Source organism: Hyla sarda, chromosome 4 (assembly GCF_029499605.1).
Source record: "Hyla sarda isolate aHylSar1 chromosome 4, aHylSar1.hap1, whole genome shotgun sequence".
NCBI lineage: Eukaryota > Metazoa > Chordata > Amphibia > Anura > Hylidae > Hyla > Hyla sarda.
In genome coordinates, this window is record NC_079192.1 from 416,346,929 (window position 1) to 416,367,733 (window position 20,805).

At 43.8% G+C, this 20,805-nt stretch overlaps 1 protein-coding gene across 5 annotated transcripts in view; it reads right to left on the reverse strand.

Annotated features, from left to right (window-relative positions):
- The window catches only part of WNT5B (Wnt family member 5B), a 148,443-nt gene that overhangs the window by 1,984 nt on the left and 125,654 nt on the right, over positions 1-20,805 (reverse strand). For all 5 annotated transcript variants that reach the window (XM_056517861.1, XM_056517858.1, XM_056517862.1 and 2 more), the window contains exon 4: positions 14,382-14,674. In XM_056517861.1, the coding sequence (XP_056373836.1) occupies positions 14,382-14,674 (293 nt within the window). The remainder of the gene's footprint in view (positions 1-14,381; positions 14,675-20,805) is intronic.

Consider the following 20,805-nt stretch of genomic DNA (forward strand, 5'->3'; position numbering starts at 1 on the left):
TAATCTTAATCCTTCCAGTACTTATCAGCTGCTGTATGCTCCACAGGAAGTTATTTTCTTTTTCAATTTATTTTCTGTCTGACCACAGTGCTCTCTGCTGACACCTCTGTCCGTGTCAGGAACTGTCCAGAGTAGGAGCAAATCCCCACAGAAAATCTATCCTGCTCTGGACAGTTCCTAAAACGGACAGAGGTGTCAGCAGAGAGCACTGTGGTCAGACAGAAAAGAAATTCAAAAAGAAAAGAACTTCCTGTGGAGTATACAGCAGCTGATAAGTCCTGGAAGGATTAAGATTTTTTTTTTAATAGAAGTAAATTACAAATCTGTTTAACTTTCTGGCACCAGTTGATTAAAAAAAATTAAATAAAAAGTTTTCCAGTGGAGTACCCCTTTAATGGTGACTTATTCTACTGACTAGCTGGTGAATGCTGCCACTCCTGTCCTCAGGTAGTGTGTGGTATTACAGCTTGGCTTCATTCACTTCAATGGAACTGAGCTGCAATACCGCACACAACCTGATGACAGGGGTGGCGCTGTTTTTGGAAGATATTAGCTCTGTTTTTCTCATCCTGGATAACCCCATTTAGACAGAGGCTCTCTGGGAGGTCATGCTGGGAGTTGTAGTTATGCCACAGCTGAAAAAGTTCACAGGTTGGGATTTGCTGTGTGAAAATATAGAAGGCCCCACGGGGCATGCTGGGAGTTGTAGTTCTGCAACAGCTGGAAGGTCACAGTTTAGGGAGCACTGCTTTAAACTGTTAAAGGCCGTCAGGGCATGCTGGGAGTGGTAGTTTTTAGTGAATGAAAACCCAAAATCTATGCAGTGACTTGTATCAGCCAGCAGGTGGCGCTGAAATCCTCCATACTAGTAGTCACTAATGCAGTGTTTTCCAAACAGTGTGTGCCTCCAGCTGTTGCAAAACTACAACTCCCAGCATGCCCGGACAGCCTTCGGCTGTCCAGGCATGCTGGGAGTTGTAGTTTTGCAACAGCTGGAGGCACACACTGTTTGCAAGTAAGTAATCTGCAATCTGTGACCCTCCAGATGCAGCAAGCAGAGATCTTAACCACCAATTCTACAAGAAAGTTGCATAATTTATATATTAATAAATATAAGATATATATATATATATATATATATATATATAATATAAATATATATTAATATAAATATATATATAAATAAATATTAATATAAATATATATTAATATATATATAAATACATATTAATATAAATATAAATTAATATATATATATATATATATATATATATATATATATATATGAAAATATATATATATATATTTATATAACAGTATGATGAAAAAAATTTTTTTTGCATAAGTTGATAGAATTTAGGAATTTAAGATTTAATTAAAAAAAAAGTTATTTAAATATATATATATATATATATATATATATATATTATTTTTTTTTTTTTTCATTGACTACAGCTGCCGCCTGTTCAAAGAGACTCCTCAGTATTTCCATATTAAAAGGGACGATTTCCTCATGTAGGAACTTGGCAATTAGGCGTCCGGCAGGGGGTCTCAGATGTGGGGGGTGCGGAGCGGCCTGGGGGTCAGCTCGCTTGGCACAATGCACTAAGACAACAGAGTGTGAATACAAAGAGAGCGGATCCCCCCCTTGGAGTCTCAGGCCACGGTCACTGCAAGTTCTAGGGGGTCCGGCCAAGATGGCTGCTGGGGTGGGGTCGTCATCTCCCATAGTCAGACTAGTGTTTTCCAAACAGGGTGCCTCCAGCTGTTGCAAAACTACAACTCCCAGCATGTCTGCACCCTGATTGGTGCCACCCCGGAGTCTGGCTGGTGATCTGGATGGACAACTATTAATAAACCTGATACATAGTTTTGCGGCGTGGGAAAGACGGGAGACGTTCGGGCATTTTAGGAACTTTGTGATCCTCTATTTTTTTGCACAAGAACGATATGATCTAAAAATTACTTAAAGGGGAAGTACACCTTATACCCAGAGTTTAGGGCAGGGGGTGTGTTTTTTGGGTTTGTAAGAAACAACTCAGCTCTCCCCTTTCTATAAGCCAGAGCTGATTCATTATGTAACCGGTTGCTCTCCAGTGTTTGCAAAACTACAACTCCCATCATGCCCTGAGCCATTTCAATCCATTACAACAGTGTTTTCTAACCTGTGGCTCTCCAGTGTTTCAGAAAGTACAACTCCCATGATTCCCTAAGCCAGTCTTTCCCAACCAGGGTGCCTCCAGATGTTGCAAAACTACAACTCCCAACCCTTTGACTGTCCAGGCATGCTGGGAGTTGTAGTTTTGCAACACCTGGAGGCACCCTGGTTGGGAAACACTGCCCTAAGCAGTTTTCATCCATTATAACTGTGTTTCCCAAGCACTGGTCCTCCAGCTGTTTCAAAACTACAACTCCCATCATGCCCTAAGCAGTTTTAATCCATTATAACTGTGTTTCCCAAGCGTTGGGAGTTGTAGTTTTGAAACAGCTGGAGGACCAACGCTTGGGAAACACAGTTATGATGGATTAAAACTGATTAGGGCATGATGGGAGTTGTAGTTTTGAAACAGCTGGAGGACCAATGCTTGGGAAACACTGTTTATAATGGATTAAAACTGCTTAGGGCATGATGGGAGTTGTAGTTTTGAAACAGCTGGAGGACCATCGTTTGGGAAACACTGTTAATAATGGATTAAAACTGCTTAGGGCAGGGCATGATGGGAGTTGTAGTTTTGAAACAGCTGGAGGACAAACGCATGGGAAACACTGTTATAATGGATTAAAACTGCTTAGGGCATGAAGGGAGTTGTAGTTTTGAAACAGCTGGAGGACCAGTGATTGGGAAACACTGTTTATAATGGATTAAAACTGCTTAGGGCATGATGGGAGTTGTAGTTTTGAAACAGCTGGAGGACCATCATGCCCTAAGCAGTTTTAATCCATTATAACAGTGTTACCCAAGCTTTGGTCCTCCAGCTGTTTAAAAACTACAACTCCCATCATGCCCTAAGCAGTTTTAATTCATTATAAACAGTGTTTCCCAAGCACTGGTCCTCCAGCTGTTTCATTACTACAACTCCCATCATGCCCTAAGCAGTTTTAATCCATTATAAACAGTGTTTCCCAAGCATTGGTCCTCCAGCTGTTTCAAAACTACAACTCTCATCATGCCCTGAGCAGAATCCCCAACTTGTGGATCTCTAATTGTAGCAAAAACTACAACTCTTACAGAGTCTTTAGCTGTTGGCGCATGATGGGAGCTGTAGTTTTGCAAGATCTGCATTATAAAGATGATCTCAGTGTATTAGGGCTCATTCATTTTAATAATCCCCATATGATGCTGTATACCCTCTATAGAGGAAGGGGAGTATATAGATGATTGGGGTGATCCTAGAGACCACAACAGTGACCGAAGCGCCACTGCCAGACATTGAGGTGGACATCCCCTTTAAAAGGGTACTCCGGTGGAAATTATTATTTTTTTAAATCAACTGGTGCCAGAAAGTTAAACAGATTTCTAAATTACTTCTATTAAAAAATCTTAATCCTTCCAGTACTTATCAGCTGCTGAATACTACAGAGGAAATTATTTTCTTTTTGTAACACAGAGCTCTCTGCTGGCATCACGAGCACAGTGCTCTCTGCTGACATCTCTGTTCATTTTAGGCACTGTCTAGAGCAGCACATGTTTTCTATGGGGATTTTCTCCTACTCTGGACAGTTCTTAAAATGGACAGAGATGTCAGCAGAGAGCACTGTGCTCGTGATGTCAGCAGAGAGCTCTGTGTTCCAAAAAGAAAAGAATTTCCAAACAATTGTATCCACCGTTGCATCTTGGGGGGGGGGGGGGGATCTCAGCCTTATATTGGAGACTTTGTTTTAGCTCATTTGCATAAATGTATCCAGCGTTAAAAGGGTACTCGGGTGAAATTTTTTTTTTTTTTTTTTTAAATCAACTGGTGCCAGAAAGTTAAACAGATTTGTAAATCACTTCTATTAAAAAAATCTTAATCCTTCCAGTACTTATTAGTGGCTGTATACTACAGAGGAAATTCTTTTCTTTTGGGATTTCTTTTCTGTCACGAGCACAGTGCTCTCTGCTGACACCTCTGTGCATTTTAGGAACATGGACAGAGGTGCCAGCAGAGAGCACTGTGGTTGTGAGAAAAGAAATCCGAAAAGAATTTCCTGTGGGGCATACAGCTGCTAATAAGTACTCGAAGGATTAAGATTTTTTATTAGAAGTAATTTACAAATCTGTTTCACTTTCTGGCATCAGTTATTAATTAATTAATGAATTTATTTTTTTTATTTTATTTTTTTAAGTCTTCCACCAGAGTACCCCTTTAAATCACGGGGGTCTTGCCTCCTATTGGAAACTGTTTTAGCTCATTGTAGACTCTGGTTTGGCTACTTTGCATAAATGTATCCAATGTATCCAACACAGGCTGAGCCCCCTCCACCATGATGTAACGCTGGATACATTTATGCAAATGAGCTAAAACAGTCTCCAATACAAGTTTGAGACCCTCATGATGTAACGGTGGATACATTGGATACATTTATACAAATTAGCCAAACCATGTAAGGCTGCGTTCACACGGCCGTCTGTCCCCGTTGTTTTTGTCCCCGTTTCGCTTCAGTTCTTGCAGGCTGTCAACGGATTAAAAACAGTTTTAAAAAATCCCATTCAAGTCAATGGGATTTTTTACAAACTGTTTACACCCGTCAAAAACGACAACCGTTTACACTGATTTTTCGTGTTTTTTTTTTTTATGGCAGAAAAAACGGCACATGCTGTATTTTTTCTCCCTTAAAAAAAAAAAAATTGAAGAAAAAAACGGATGCAGTAAATTTAACTTTGAAGTCTATGGAATACGGATCAACCTTTAAAGGGGTAGTCCAGTGGTGAAAAACTTATCCCCTATCCTAAGGATAGGGGATAAGTTTGAGATCGCGGGGGGTCCGACATCTGGGGCCCCATGCGAGCTCTCTGTACGTGGCCCCGGCTCTCCGCCGAGATAGCGGGTGTCAACCTACGCACGAGGCGGCGGCCGACACGCCCCCTCAATACATCTCTATGGCAGAGCCGGAGATTGCCGAAGGCAGCGCTTCGGCTCTGCCATAGAGTTGTATTGAGGGAGGTCGGAGGTCGACACGCCCCCTTCCCGCGGGCTGTCGGGGCTCCGTACAGGAGATCGCAGGGGGCCCCAGCGGTCGGACCCCCCGCGATCTGCAACTTATCCCCTATCCTTAGGATAGGGGATAAGTTGCTCACCACTGAATCACCACTGGACTACTCCTTTAATGTCATCTGTTTCCATCCGTCATTATAATCCGTTTTTTTGATCTGTTTTTACTTCTGAGCATGCTCAGAACCAAAAAAAAATTATGTTTTTGGGTTCATTAACTGAACAATAACGGCTACAAACAGATATCACCCGTTTACATCCATTATTGTCCGTTTTTTTTAACCCCTTAGGGACCTATTTTCACCTTAAGGAATCAGCTAATTTTAGTTTTTTCCTCCTTCCCTTCTAAAAATCATAACGCTTTCAATTTTGCACCTACAGACCGATATAAAGTCTTGCTTTTTGCGTCACCAATTGTACTTTTTAATGACATCACTTATTTTGTAACATAATCTTCGGCAAAACAAAAATAGAAAATTATTAATTTGTGGGGTGAAATAAAAAAAAATAAAAAAAAAAGAAACAATTTTTGTAAATTTTGGGGGCTCCCGTTCCTACACAGCGCACTTTTTGGTAAAAATGACACCTTATCTTTATTCTGTAGGTCCATATGGTTACAAGGATACCCAATTTATATGTTTTATTTTAATACTTAAAAAAAATTATAACTACATGCACCAAAATCTGTATGTTTAAAATTGGCATCTTCTGACCCCTATAACTTTTTTTAGTTTTCCACATACGGGGCGTTATGAGGGCTCATTTTTTTTTGCACCGCCATCTGTAGTTTTTATCGGTACCATTTTTGTTTTGATGGGACTTTTTGATCGCTTTTTTATTAATATTTGTATGGTATATGAAGTGACCAAAAATGCACAATTTTGGACTTTGGTATTTTTTTACGTGTACGCCATCGACCGTGCAGTTTAACTAACCTTATAGGTTAATAGTTCGGACATTTACGCACGCGGCGGTACCACATATTTTTATTCTTTATTACTACATTATTTTATATAAGAAAATGGGAAAAGAGTGTTGATTTAAACTTTTAATAGGGAAGGGGTTAATGAACTTTTATTTTGTATTTTTTTTTACATTTTTTTTTCTTTATAGGGAAGGGGTCCTGGCTGCCTGTAGCAACCAGAACCCACCGGGTTTAACCCGTTATCCGCCAGTGAGAACAGTTTAAACCCGTTATACTGGACCAGGGTGTATTGGTATGCCCCAAGTCCTTAATGATCGAGATGCAGGGCGTATGCATACGTCCTGCATCCCCAAGAGGTTAAAGGGGTATTCCAGGAAAAAAACTATTATATATATATATATATCTCAACTGGCACCAGAAAGTTAAACAGATTTGTAAATTAATTCTATAAAAAAAATCTTAATCCTTCCAATAATTATCAGCTGCTGAAGTTGAGTTGTTCTTTTCTGTCTGGCAACAGTGCTCTCTGCTGACATCTCTGCTTGTCTTGGGAACTGCACAGAGTAGAAGAGGTTTGCTATGGGGATTTGCTTCTACCCTGGACATTTCCCGAGACACGTGTCATCAGAGAGCACTTAGAAAAGAACAACTCAACTTCAGCAGCTCATGAGTACTGGAAGGATTAAGATTTTTTAATAGAAGTCATTTACAAATCTTTTTAACTTTCTGGAGCCAGATGATATATAAAGAAAGTTTTTTTCCTGGAATACCCCTTTAAAGTCTGTTTTTATTTTTGACAGGAGAAAAACGTGACGGGTCTAGACGGCCGTGTGAACGCAGCCTAACAGTGGATCCGTTGGGTCGTTTGAGGGGCTACGGCCGACCCTTATGTCCTTTTGAACTTGGTATCACATGGTCACTAGATGGGCCTCCTGAAAGTCAAACACAGAGCAGGGATCCCAGGTAAGACAAACAGGGAGGGGGGCGTCAGGAACTTGAATGGGGGGGTCCTGAAAAGAAAAGGAAGTGCTGGAACAACAGAGCAGGACATAAACAAAGAGAAAAGGGGGCCATAAAGTCACCAGGGGGGGTAGGACGGGAATAGACAACCCCCAGATGTGCTGCAGGAGGTGCGATCATCTGCAGCCTTTATTACAGTGAGACTGGGGCGGGGGCTGTAGGTGAGGGTGTATGCTGGGTTTATGGCTGAAGGGCGGGGGTCTCGATGACCCTGGAGGAGTCACATTCCTGACCTACCTACTGGATGTCTCATAAAACTTTATAAAGCTGTGCAACTGTTTAGAACTTTCCCATTCACTGACAGCAAGCAGAGATGCTAAAAAACTGCTGAGAAACCTATTGGGACTTAAAGGGGCACTCCACTGGAAAACATATATAATATTTTTTATTTATTTTTTTTTAAATCAACTGGTGCCAGAAAGTTAAACAGATTTGTAAGTTACTTCTATAAAAAAAAAAAAATTAATCCTTCCAGTACTTATCAGCTATTTTCTTTTTTAATTTCCTTTCTGCCGGACCACAGTGCTCTCTGTTGACACCCCTGTCCATTTTAGGAACTGTCCAGAGCAGGAGAGGTTTTCTATGGGGATTTGCTCCTATTCTGGACAGTTCCAAAAAATGGACAGAGGTGTCAGCAGAGAGCACTGTGGTCAGGCAGAAAGGAAATTCTAAAAGAAAAGAACTTCCTGTGTATCGTAACAACAGCCGATAAGTACTGGAAGCATTAAGATTTTTTAATAGAAGTTATTTACAAATCTGTTTCTTTCTGGAACCAATTGATTAAAAAAAAAAAAAAGTTTTTTCAGTGGAGTACCCCTTTAATACTTTTCACAGCTGAGGGTCTGTTACAGTTGTATCCATATCAGCAGTGGTTACAGTGCATCAGTCAGAAGCAGTGTTTCCCCCGAACCATGGTGCCTCCAGCTGTTGCAAAACTACAACTCCCAGTATGCCCGGACAGCCAATGGCTGTCCGGGCATGCTGGGAGTTGTAGTTTTGCAACAGCTGGAGGCACCCTGGTTCAGGGGGAAACACTGCAATAGACAGTAGAGGCACTGATCATATCTATGTGATGGAGCAGAGCTGCAGTGTAAAGCATTGGGGAGAGACAAAGTGAAAAAAGATTTCACATATACAACTGTAACAAACCCTCAGCTCTGACAAGTATCGGTAATGTTGAGTATAACTCACTCCACCGCCGGGGGGCACAGTTTATTGTTGTCCCCGCTCTTTTCGGGGGTCGGACCGTGATGTGAGGGGTGAAGCAGATTTCTTCTGTCCGAGCATGCTGGGAGTTGTAGTTTTGAAACAGCTGGAGGCGCTACAAATCGACAGTTGAGTCCCTGATCTTATCAATGTGGCGGAGCAGAGCTGCAGTGTAAAGCACTGGGGGTGCGATAATCTAATACGGGGTAAAACTCAACTAAGGCTTGAAAGTATACAACTGTAACAAACCCTCAGCTGTGACAAGTATCAGTATTGTATAGCATAATGCGCACCACCACCAGGGGGCGCAGTTTAAAGGGGTACTCCCGTGGACATTTTTTTTTTTTATCAACTGGTGCCAGAAAGTTAAACAGATTTGTAAATCACTTCTATAAAAAAATCTTAATCCTTCCAGTACTTTTTAGAGGCTGTATACTACAGAGAAATCCAAAAAAGAAATGCATTTCCTCTGATGTCCTGACCACAGTGCTCTCTGCTGACCTCTGCTGTCATTTTAGGAACTGTCCAGAGCAGCATATGTTTGCTATGGGGATTTTCTCCTGCTCTGGACAGTTCCTAAAATGGACAGAGATGTCAGCAGAGAGCACTGTGGTCAGGACATCAGAGGAAATGCATTTCTTTTTTGGATTTCTCTTTAGTATAAAGCCCCTAAAAAGTACTGGAAGGATTAAGATTTTTTAATAGAAGTGATTTACAAATCTGTTTAACTTTCTGGCACCAGTTGATTTAAAAAAAATAAATAAATAAAGTTTTCCACGGGAGTACCCCTTTAATGTTGTCGTCCCCACCTTTTGCAGCTATAATTAGGGGGTCGGGCCCTGATGTGAGGGGTCAAGCAGCTTTCTTCAGTCCGGGCATGCTGGGAGTTGTAGTTTAGCGAAATCCAGACTGGCAACATGACTTCTTTCAAAAACAGCGCCACACCTATATCTACAGGATGCATGCGGTATTGCAGCTTGGCCCATTCACCTCAATACCAGAAAACAGATGCGGCGACGTTTTTGTTTTCGGAATAAAGTGGCCATGTTTTTTTCTTCTAATCCCGACTGCGCTGCCCCCTATCTGTCGCCATTGACATAAACATGTAGTGTGATCTTTCAGATATTTCAGAAACAGCGCCACTCTTGTCCTCAGTTCTTGTGTGGTATTGCAATTCAGTTACATTGAAGTGAGTGAATGGAGCTGAGTTTTGATACCTAGAGCAACCTGAAAGACTAAAGTGGCGCTGTTTTACAGCAGACCGGAGTGCAAGCTCTTCTGACATCTGAACCTTAAAGGGGTACTCCGATGGAAAACTTTTAATTTAATTTTTTTTAATCAACTGGTGCCAGAAAGTTAAACAGATTTGTAAATTACTTCTATAAAAATATCTTAATCCTTCCAGTACTTAGCTGCTGAATACTTTTTGGAACACAGTGGTCTCTGCTGACATCATGAGCACAGTGCTCTCTGCTGACATCTCTGTCCATTTTAAGAACTGTCCAGAGTAGGAGAAAATCCCCATAGGAAACATATGCTGCTCTGGACAGTTCCTAAAATGGACAGAGATGTCAGCAGAGAGCACTGTGGTAATGATGTCAGCAGAGAGCTCTGTGTTCCAAAAAGAAAATAATGTCCTCTGTAGTATTCAGCAGCTAATAAGTACTGGAAGGATTAAGATTTTTTTTAATGGAAGTAATTTACAAATCTGTTTAACTTTCTGGCACCAGTTGATTTAAAAAAAATAAAAAAGTTTTCCATCGGAGTACCCCTTTAACAAACACAAGATGTATATTTCTGAGGTTCCGTCACAGTTGCATCGTACCTCCCCCCCCCCCCCCCCCCCCCTTGTATGTTGTGTCAGCTGATCGCCTTTTGTTTGTCCGGCAGCTGAACCTACTGATGTGACCGTCGTCCTCTGCAACAGCTGACCATCTAGCACGGTGTTTCCCAATCAGTGTGCCTCCAGCTGTTGCTAAACTACAACTCCCAGCATGCCCGGACAGCCTTTGGCTGTCCGGGCATGCTGGGAGTTGTAGTTTTGCAACAGCTGGAGGCACCCTGGTAGGGAAACACTGCCCTTAACCCAATCTTTCCCTATAGGTTTGCTCCACTGGGGGGTTTTCTCCCTCTCCTAAATGCTAGAGACTGTCCGGACATGCTGGGAGTTGTAGTTTTGCAACAGCTGGAGGCACACTGGTCGGGAAATCCTGAGTGTTTGTTATAATTGTATCCAGTTTAGACAAATCCTCAGAATTCTAGAGGGATACATAGTAACAAAGTATCAGCGTGGAAATGCTGAGTGTTATACAACTGTAACAAACCCCCAGCTGTGATGACATCAGGATGAGTTACAGTCATGGCGGTAAATGTTGTCCCCCCTGAAATGTTTCTATAAAATGAAGTATTCCTCACAGGAAAGGATTGCAGTAACACAGGTTTATTCCCTTTGTGTATATATATATATATATATATATATATATATATATATATATATATATATATATAGATCTCCTCTCCTCTCCTCTGTGTATATATATATATATATATATATATATATATATATATAGATCTCCTCTCCTCTGTATATATATATATATATATATATAGATCTCCTCTCCTCTGTATATATAGATCTCCTCTCCTCTGTATATATATATATATAGATCTCCTCTCCTCTGTATGTATATATATAGATCTCCTCTCCTCTGTATATATATATATATTGCAGTAACACATGTTTTGCTATATACATGTTTATTCCCTTTGTCTGTATTGGAACTAAACCAAAAAAGGAGGAAAAAAAGCAAATTGGACATAATGTCACCAAACTCCAAAAATGGTCTGGACACAATTATTGGCCCCTTTCATAATTGTGGATAAATAAGATTGTTTCCAGCCTGTGATGTTCCTTTATACTCACCTGGGGCAAGTAACAGGGGGGGGCAATATAAAAATCACACCTGACAGCAGATAAAAAGGAGAGAAGTTCACTTAGTCTTTGCATTGTGTGTCTGTGTGTGTCATACTAAGCATGGACAACAGAAAGAGGAGAAGAGAACAGAAAGAGGAGAAGAGAACAGAAAGAGGAGAAGAGAACAGAAAGTGGAGAAGAGAACAGAAAGAGGAGAAGAGAAATGTCTGAGGACTTGGGAACCAAAATTGTGGAAAAATATCAACAATCTCAAGGTTACACGTCCATCTCCAGAGATCTAGATTTGTCTTTGTCCACAGTGCGCAACATTATCAAGAAGTTTACACCCCATGGCCCTGTAGATAATCTCCCTGGGCGTGGACGGAAGAGAAAAACTGATGAAAGGTGTCAACACAGGATAGTCCGGATGGTGGATAAGCATCCCCAAACAAGTTCCAAAGATATTCAAGCTGTCCTGCAGGATCAGGGAGCATCAGTGTCAGCGCGAACTATCCGTCCACATATAAATGAAATGAAATGCTATGGAGGAGACCGAGTAGGACCCCACTATGGAGGGAGACCGAGGAGGACCCCACTATGGAGGGAGACCGAGGAGGACCCCACTATGGAGGAGACCCAGGAGGACCCCACTGTGGAGGGACCCAGGAGGACCCCACTATGGAGGAGACTCAGGAGGACCCCATTATGGAGGAGACCCAGGAGGGCCCCACTGTGGAGGAGACCCAGGAGGGCCCCACTGTGGAGGAGACCCAGGAGGACCCCACTGTGGAGGAGACCCAGGAGGACCCCACTGTGGAGGAGACCCAGGAGGACCCCACTGTGGAGGAGACCCAGGAGGACCCCATTATGGAGGAGACCCAGGAGGACCCCACTATGGAGGAGACCCAGGAGGACCCCACTATGGAGGAGACCCAGGAGGACCCCACTATGGAGGAGACCCAGGAGGACCCCACTATGGAGGAGACCCAGGAGGACCCCACTAAGGAGGAGACCCAGGAGGACCCCACTATGGAGGAGACCCAGGAGGACCCCGCTATGGAGGAGACCCAGGAGGACCCCACTATGGAGGAGACCCAGGTGGACCCCACTATGGAGGAGACCCAGGTGGACCCCACTATGGAGGAGACCCAGGGGGACCCCGCTATGGAGGAGACCCAGGAGGACCCCACTATGGAGGAGACCCAGGAGGACCCCACTATGGAGGAGACCCAGGTGGACCCCACTATGGAGGAGACCCAGGGGGACCCCGCTATGGAGGAGACCCAGGAGGACCCCACTATGGAGGAGACCCAGGAGGACCCCACTGCTGACACAGAGACATAAAAAAGTAAGACTACATTTTACCAAAATGAACTTGAGTAACCAAAATCCTTCTGGGAAAACGTCTTGTGGACAGATGAGACCAAGATAGAGGTTTTGGTAAAGCAAATCATTCTACTGTTTACCGAAAACGGAATGAGGCCTACAAAGAAAAGAGCACAGAACCTACAGTGACATATGGAGGAGGTCAGTGATGTTTTGGGTTGTTTTGCTGCCTCTGGCACTGGGGGCCTTGAATGTGTACAAGACATCATGAAATCTGAGGATTACCAATGGATTTTGGGTCGCACTGTACAGCCCAGTGTCAGAAAGCTGGGTTTGTGTCCGAGATCTTGGGTCTTCCAGCAGGACAATGACCCCAAACATACGTCAAAAAGCCCCAGAAATGGTGACAACAAAGCGCTGGAGAGTTCTGAAGTGTCAGCAATGAGTCCAGATCTAAATCCCATTGATCACCTGTGGAGAGATCCTAAAATTACTGTTGGGAAAAGGCGCCGTCCAATAAGAGACCGGGAGCAGTTTGTAAAGGAAGAGTGGTCCAACATTCCAGCTGAGAGGTGTAAGAAGCTTATTGATGGTTATAGGAAGAGTGGTCCAACATTCCGGCTGAGAGGTGTAAGAAGCTTATTGATGGTTATAGGAAGAGTGGTCCAACATCCCGGCTGAGAGGTGTAAGAAGCTTATTGATGGTTATAGGAAGAGTGGCCCAACATTCCGGCTGAGAGGTATAAGAAGCTTATTGATGTTATAGGAAGAGTGGTCCAACATTCCGGCTGAGAGGTGTAAGAAGCTTATTGATGCTTATAGGAAGAGTGGTCCAACATTCCAGCTGAGAGGTGTAAGAAGCTTATTGATGGTTATAGAAAGAGTGGTCCAACATTCCGGCTGAGAGGTGTAAGGAGCTTATTGATGCTTATAGGAAGACACTGATTTCACTTATTTTCTCCAAAGGTTGTGCAACCAAATATTAAGTTAAGGGGCCAATAATTTTGCCCATTTTTGGAGTTTGGTGACATTATGTCCAATTTGCTTTTTTTCCTCCTTTTTTGGTTTAGTTCCAATACACACAAAGGGAATAAACATGTGGATAGCAAAACCTGTGTTACTGCAATATATATATATATATATATATATATATATATATATATATATATATATATATACAGAGGAGAGGAGATCTATATATATATATATATATATATATATATACAGAGGAGAGGAGATCTATATATATATATATACAGAGGAGAGGAGATCTATATATATATATACAGAGGAGAGGAGATCTATATATATATATATATATACAGAGGAGAGGAGATCTATATATATATATATATATATACAGAGGAGAGGAGATCTATATATATATATATATACACAAAGGGAATAAACATGTGTATAGCAAAACCTGTGTTACTGCAATATATATATATATATACAGAGGAGAGGAGATCTATATATATATATATACAGAGGAGAGGAGATCTATATATATATATATATATATACAGAGGAGAGGAGATCTATATATATATATATATATATATACACAGAGGAGAGGAGATCTATATATATATATACACAAAGGGAATAAACATGTGTATAGCAAAACCTGTGTTACTGCAATCCTTTCCTGTGAGAAATACCTCATTTTATAGAAAAAATTCCAGGGGTGCCAACATTTACAGCCATGACTTTATGTATCTTTTGCTATTGAAAATGGCTGTTACCAGGGAACAATAACCGAACATGGCGGTACATAGCGGTAATGGTGACTCACCCTGCGGCCGGCCTCATTGTTCTGCATGTTCATCAGCGCCCGTGCCTGCTCCTCCGACCCTTTAGGGTAATTCTTTTCCCTCTCCCTGGCGTCCACAAATTCCTTGGCGAAGCGGTAGCCGTAGTCCACGTTATCCCCGCAGCCGCCCCACAGCCAGTCCCGCGGTAAGTCTTTGGGGCGAGACGTCCGGCTGCAGCCACAGGACGACAGCTCCCCCTCCCGGCAGGCGCGGCTGATGGCGTTCACCACTCCCGCCGCGCTGATGGCGTATGTGAAGGCCGCTTCTCTGCTTCCTGAAAGGGGGGAACAAGATTGGACAATATAGAATGGCTCTAAAGAGACTCTGTGGTCACTAGAGGACACAGGACATCTAAAGAGACTCAGTTGTCACTAGAGGACACAGGACATCTAAAGAGACTAGGTAGTCACTAGAGGAGAGAGAACATGTGAAGAGACTGGTCACTAGCGAAGAGGACATCTAAAGAGACTAGGTGGTAACTAGAGGAGAGAGGACATCTAAATGGGTAAATGGTCACTAGAGGAGAGAAAACATCTGAAGAGACTCAGTGGTCACTAGAGGAGAGGGGACATCTAAAAAGGGTTGATGGTCACTAGAGGAGGGAGAACATAAGAAGAGCCTCGGTAGTCAATAGAGGAGAGAGGACATCTAAAGAGACTAGGTGGTCACTAGAGGAGAGAGAACATCTGAAGAGATTCAGTGGTCACTAGAGGAGAAAGGACATCTAAAAGAGACTGGTCACTGGAGGAGAGAGGACATCTAAAGAGACTCAGTGGTCACTTAGGGAGTGAGGACATCTAAAGAGTCTAGGTGGTCACTAGAGGAGAGAGGACATCTGAAGAGACTTTGTGGTCACTAGAGGAGAGAGAACATCTAAAGAGACTAGGTGGTCACTAGAGGAGAGAGCCCCTGCATGGCTCGTTACTGTGTATCAGAATTCTCTCCTGTAGCAGACCCTGTATGGATTGTTACAGTGTATCAGAATTCTCTCTTGTAGCAGACCCTGTAGGGCTCGTTACAGTGTATCAGAATTCTCTTGTAGCAGACCCTGTAGGGCTGGTTACAGTGTATCAGAATTTTCTTGTAGCAGACCCTGTATGGATGTTACAGTGTATCAGAATTCTCTCTTGTAGCAGACCCTGTATGGATTGTTACAGTGTATCAGAATTCTCTCCTGTAGCAGACCCTGTAGGGCTCGTTACAGTGTATCAGAATTTTCTTGTAGCAGACCCTGTATGGATGTTACAGTGTATCAGAATTCTCTTGTAGTAGACCCTGTATGGATTGTTACAGTGTATCAGAATTCTCTGCTAGCAGACCCTGTAGGGCTCATTCAACCTTGTAGGACAAACCCTTTATGTTTGTACAGTGTATCAGAATTCTCTTGTAGCAGACGCTGTAGGGCTCGTTACACTGTATCAGAATTATCTCTTGTAGCAGATCCTGTATGGATGTTACAGTGTATCAGAATTCTCTTGTAGCAGACCCTGTAGGGCTCATTACAGTGTATCAGAATTCTCTTGTAGCAGACCCTGTAGGGCTCGTTACAGTGTATCAGAATTATCTTGTAGCAGACCCTGTAGGGCTCGTTACAGTGTATCAGAATTATCTTGTAGCAGACGCTGTAGGGCTCGTTACAGTGTATCAGAATTATCTTGTAGCAGACCCTGTAGGGCTCGTTACACTGTATCAGAATTATATTGTAGCAGACCCTGTAGGGCTTGTTACAGTGTATCAGAATTCTCTTGTAGCAGACCCTGTAGGGCTCGTTAGAGTGTATCAGAATTCTCATGTAGCAGACGCTGTAGGGCTCGTTACAGTTTATCAGAATTCTCTTGTAGCAGACGCTGTAGGGCTCGTTACAGTGTATCAGAATTCTCTTGTAGCAGACCCTGTAGGGCTCGTTACAGTGTATCAGAATTGTCTTGTAGCAGACCCTGTATGGATGTTACAGTGTATCAGAATTCTCTCTTGTAGCAGACCCTGTATGGATTGTTACAGTGTATCAGAATTCTCTCCTGTAGCAGACCCTGTAGGGCTCGTTACAGTGTATCAGAATTCTCTTGTAGCAGACCCTGTAGGGCTCATTACAGTGTATCAGAATTATCTTGTAGCAGACGCTGTAGGGCGCGTTACAGTGTATCAGAATTCTCTTGTAGCAGACGCTGTAGGGCTCGTTACACTGTATCAGAATTCTCTTGTAGCAGACCCTGTAGGGCTCATTACACTGTATCAGAATTCTATTGTAGCAGACGCTGTAGGGCTCGTTACAGTGTATCAGAATTCTCTTGTAGCAGACGCTGTAGGGCGCGTTACAGTGTATCAGAATTCTCTTGTAGCAGACGCTGTATGGCTCGTTACACTGTATCAGAATTCTCTTGTAGCAGACGCTGTAGGGCTCGTTACAGTGTATCAGAATTCTCTTCTAGCAGACGCTGTAGGGCTCGTTACAGTGTATCAGAATTCTCTTGTAGCAGACGCTGTAGGGCTCGTTACACTGTATCAGAATTCTCTTGTAGCAGACGCTGTAGGGCTCGTTACAGTGTATCAGAATTCTCTTGTAGCAGACGCTGTAGGGCTCGTTACAGTGTATCAGAATTCTCTTGTAGCAGACGCTGTAGGGCTCGTTACAGTGTATCAGAATTCTCTTGTAGCAGACCCTGTAGGGCTCGTTACAGTGTATCAGAATTCTCTTGTAACAGACGCTGTAGGGCTCGTTACAGTGTATCAGAATTCTCTTGTAGCAGACGCTGTAGGGCTCGTTACAGTGTATCAGAATTCTCTTGTAGCAGACCCTGTAGGGCTCGTTACAGTGTATCAGAATTCTCTTGTAGCAGACGCTGTAGGGCTCGTTACAGTGTATCAGAATTCTCTTGTAGCAGACCCTGTAGGGCTCGTTACAGTGTATCAGAATTCTCTTGTAGCAGACGCTGTAGGGCTCGTTCAACCTTGTAGGACAAACCCTTTATGTTTGTACAGTGTATCAGAATTCTCTTGTAGCAGACGCTGTAGGGCTCGTTACAGTGTATCAGAATTATCTCTTGTAGCAGATCCTGTATGGATGTTACAGTGTATCAGAATTCTCTTGTAGCAGACCCTGTAGGGCTCATTACAGTGTATCAGAATTCTCTTGTAGCAGACCCTGTAGGGCTCGTTACAGTGTATCAGAATTCTCTTGTAGCAGACCCTGTAGGGCTCGTTACAGTGTATCAGAATTCTCTTGTAACAGACGCTGTAGGGCTCGTTACAGTGTATCAGAATTCTCTTGTAGCAGACGCTGTAGGGCTCGTTACAGTGTATCAGAATTCTCTTGTAGCAGACCCTGTAGGGCTCGTTACAGTGTATCAGAATTCTCTTGTAGCAGACGCTGTAGGGCTCGTTACAGTGTATCAGAATTCTCTTGTAGCAGACCCTGTAGGGCTCGTTACAGTGTATCAGAATTCTCTTGTAGCAGACGCTGTAGGGCTCGTTACAGTGTATCAGAATTCTCTTGTAGCAGACGCTGTAGGGCTCGTTCAACCTTGTAGGACAAACCCTTTATGTTTTGTCCCTATTAGATGGACAAATGAAGGTCCCTATGGGGGGGTCTGCACTGTATGTTTTGCTCCCAGCAGGGGGTCTTGTATTCACCCCTTGTACCACATGACACCATCTCCAGCCTATAGCTGCAGGTCATGCTGGGACTCGTTGTTCTACATTATTCCTGCGCCCTGGTGCAGCGCTGACAGCTCAGTGTGAACTATGTCAGACACATCAGATAGCGATCGGCCCCTCGGGGCCCGGAGTCTCTGCATAGTGATTACAGATAAAGCCTATTCCACAGGCGGGGGCTGCACTGGTACTGACACAGGGGCACGGGAGACCCCGCAGAGGCCGCAGGATGGGTACCCGGCCTCCTATATCTGTCTATGTATCTGCTCCACAGTGACACCACATGGCTCTGTTGGTACTGCGGCTTAGGGAGCACTGGTGCCAGGTTTTCAGGGAGGGAATTGGGCAGGGTGGGTTGTTTAAGGGTTAATAACATGCAGGAATCCACAGGGCACCGAGGAGATAAAGGGTCCTCCTGAGGGAAGACATGGGTGCTGATAAGGTGCCGGGACCCCTCAAGGTGCGGGTGCTGGGAGAATGTTTGCCCCTGGGCATGAATACATTGGTGGGCACCATAAACAACTTTCTCCAGTCTGAGACCCTCCTATACATATCTCTGGGGTCTTCTCTGTATGGGGGTCTATGGTCAGGAGCAGTAGATGTGAGACCCTCCTGTACATATCTCTGGGGTCTTCTCTGTATGGGGGTCTATAGTCAGGAGCAGTAGATGTGAGACCCTCCTGTACATATCTCTGGGGTCTTCTCTGTATGGGGGTCTATAGTCAGAAGCAGTAGATGTGAGACCCTCCTGTACATATCTCTGGGGTCTCCTGTATATGGGGGTCTATGGTCAGGAGCAGTAGATGTGAGACCCTCCTATACATATCTCTGGGGTCTTCTCTGTATGGGGGTCTATAGTCAGGAGCAGTAGATGTGAGACCCTCCTGTACATATCTCTGGGGTCTTCTCTGTATGGGGGTCTATAGTCAGGAGCAGTAGATGTGAGACCCTCCTATATATATCTCTGGGGTCTTCTCTGTATGGGGGTCTATGGTCAGGAGCAGTAGATGTGAGACCCTCCTGTACATATCTCTGGGGTCTCCTGTATATGGGGGTCTATAGTCAGGAGCAGTAGATGTGAGACCCTCCTGTACATATATCTGGGGTCTTCTCTGTATGGGGGTCTATAGTCAGGAGCAGTAGATGTGAGACCCTCCTATACATATCTCTGGGGTCTTCTCTGTATGGGGGTCTATGGTCAGGAGCAGTAGATGTGAGACCCTCCTATACATATCTCTGGGGTCTTCTCTGTATGGGGGTCTATAGTCAGGAGCAGTAGATGTGAGACCTTCCTGTACATATCTCTGGAGTCTTCTCTGTATGGGGGTCTATAGTCAGGAGCAGTAGATGTGAGACCTTCCTGTACATATCTCTGGAGTCTTCTCTGTATGGGGGTCTATGGTCAGGAGCAGTAGATGTGAGACCCTCCTATACATATCTCTGGGGTCTTCTCTGTATGGGGGTCTATAGTCAGGAGCAGTAGATGTGAGACCCTCCTATACATATCTCTGGGGTCTTCTCTGTATGGGGGTCTATAGTCAGGAGCAGTAGATGTGAGACCCTCCTGTACATATCTCTGGGGTCTTCTCTGTATGGGGGTCTATAGTCAGGAGCAGTAGATGTGAGACCCTCCTGTACATATCTCTGGGGTCTTCCCTGTATGGGGTCTATAGTCAGGAGCAGTAGATGTGAGACCCTCTTGTACATATATCTGGGGTCTTCTCTGTATGGGGGTCTATAGTCAGGAGCAGTAGATGTGAGACCCTCCTGTACATATCTCTGGGGTCTTCTCTGTATGGGGGTCTATAGTCAGGAGCAGTAGATGTGAGACCCTCCTGTACATATCTCTGGGGTCTTCTCTGTATGGGGGTCTATAGTCAGGAGCAGTAGATGTGAGACCCTCCTATACATATCTCTGGGGTCTCCTGTATATGGGGGTCTATAGTCAGGAGCAGTAGATGTGAGACCCTCCTATACATATCTCTGGGGTCTTCTCTGTATGGGGGTCTATGGTCAGGAGCAGTAGATGTGAGACCCTCCTATACATATCTCTGGGGTCTCTTGTATATTGGGGTCTATAGTCAGGAGCAGTAGATGTGAGACCCTCCTATACATATCTCTGGGGTCTTCTCTGTATGGGGGGTCTATAGTCAGGAGCAGTAGATGTGAGACCCTCCTATACATATCTCTGGGGTCTTCTCTGTATGGGGGTCTATGGTCAGGAGCAGTAGATGTGAGACCCTCCTATACATATCTCTGGGGTCTTCTCTGTATGGGGGTCTATGGTCAGGAGCAGTAGATGTGAGACCCTCCTGTACATATCTCTGGGGTCTTCTCTGTATGGGGGTCTATAGTCAGAAGCAGTAGATGTGAGACCCTCCTGTACATATCTCTGGGGTCTCCTGTATATGGGGGTCTATGGTCAGGAGCAGTAGATGTGAGACCCTCCTATACATATCTCTGGGGTCTTCTCTGTATGGGGGTCTATAGTCAGGAGCAGTAGATGTGAGACCCTCCTGTACATATCTCTGGGGTCTTCTCTGTATGGGGGTCTATAGTCAGGAGCAGTAGATGTGAGACCCTCCTATATATATCTCTGGGGTCTTCTCTGTATGGGGGTCTATGGTCAGGAGCAGTAGATGTGAGACCCTCCTGTACATATCTCTGGGGTCTACTGTATATGGGGGTCTATAGTCAGGAGCAGTAGATGTGAGACCCTCCTGTACATATATCTGGGGTCTTCTCTGTATGGGG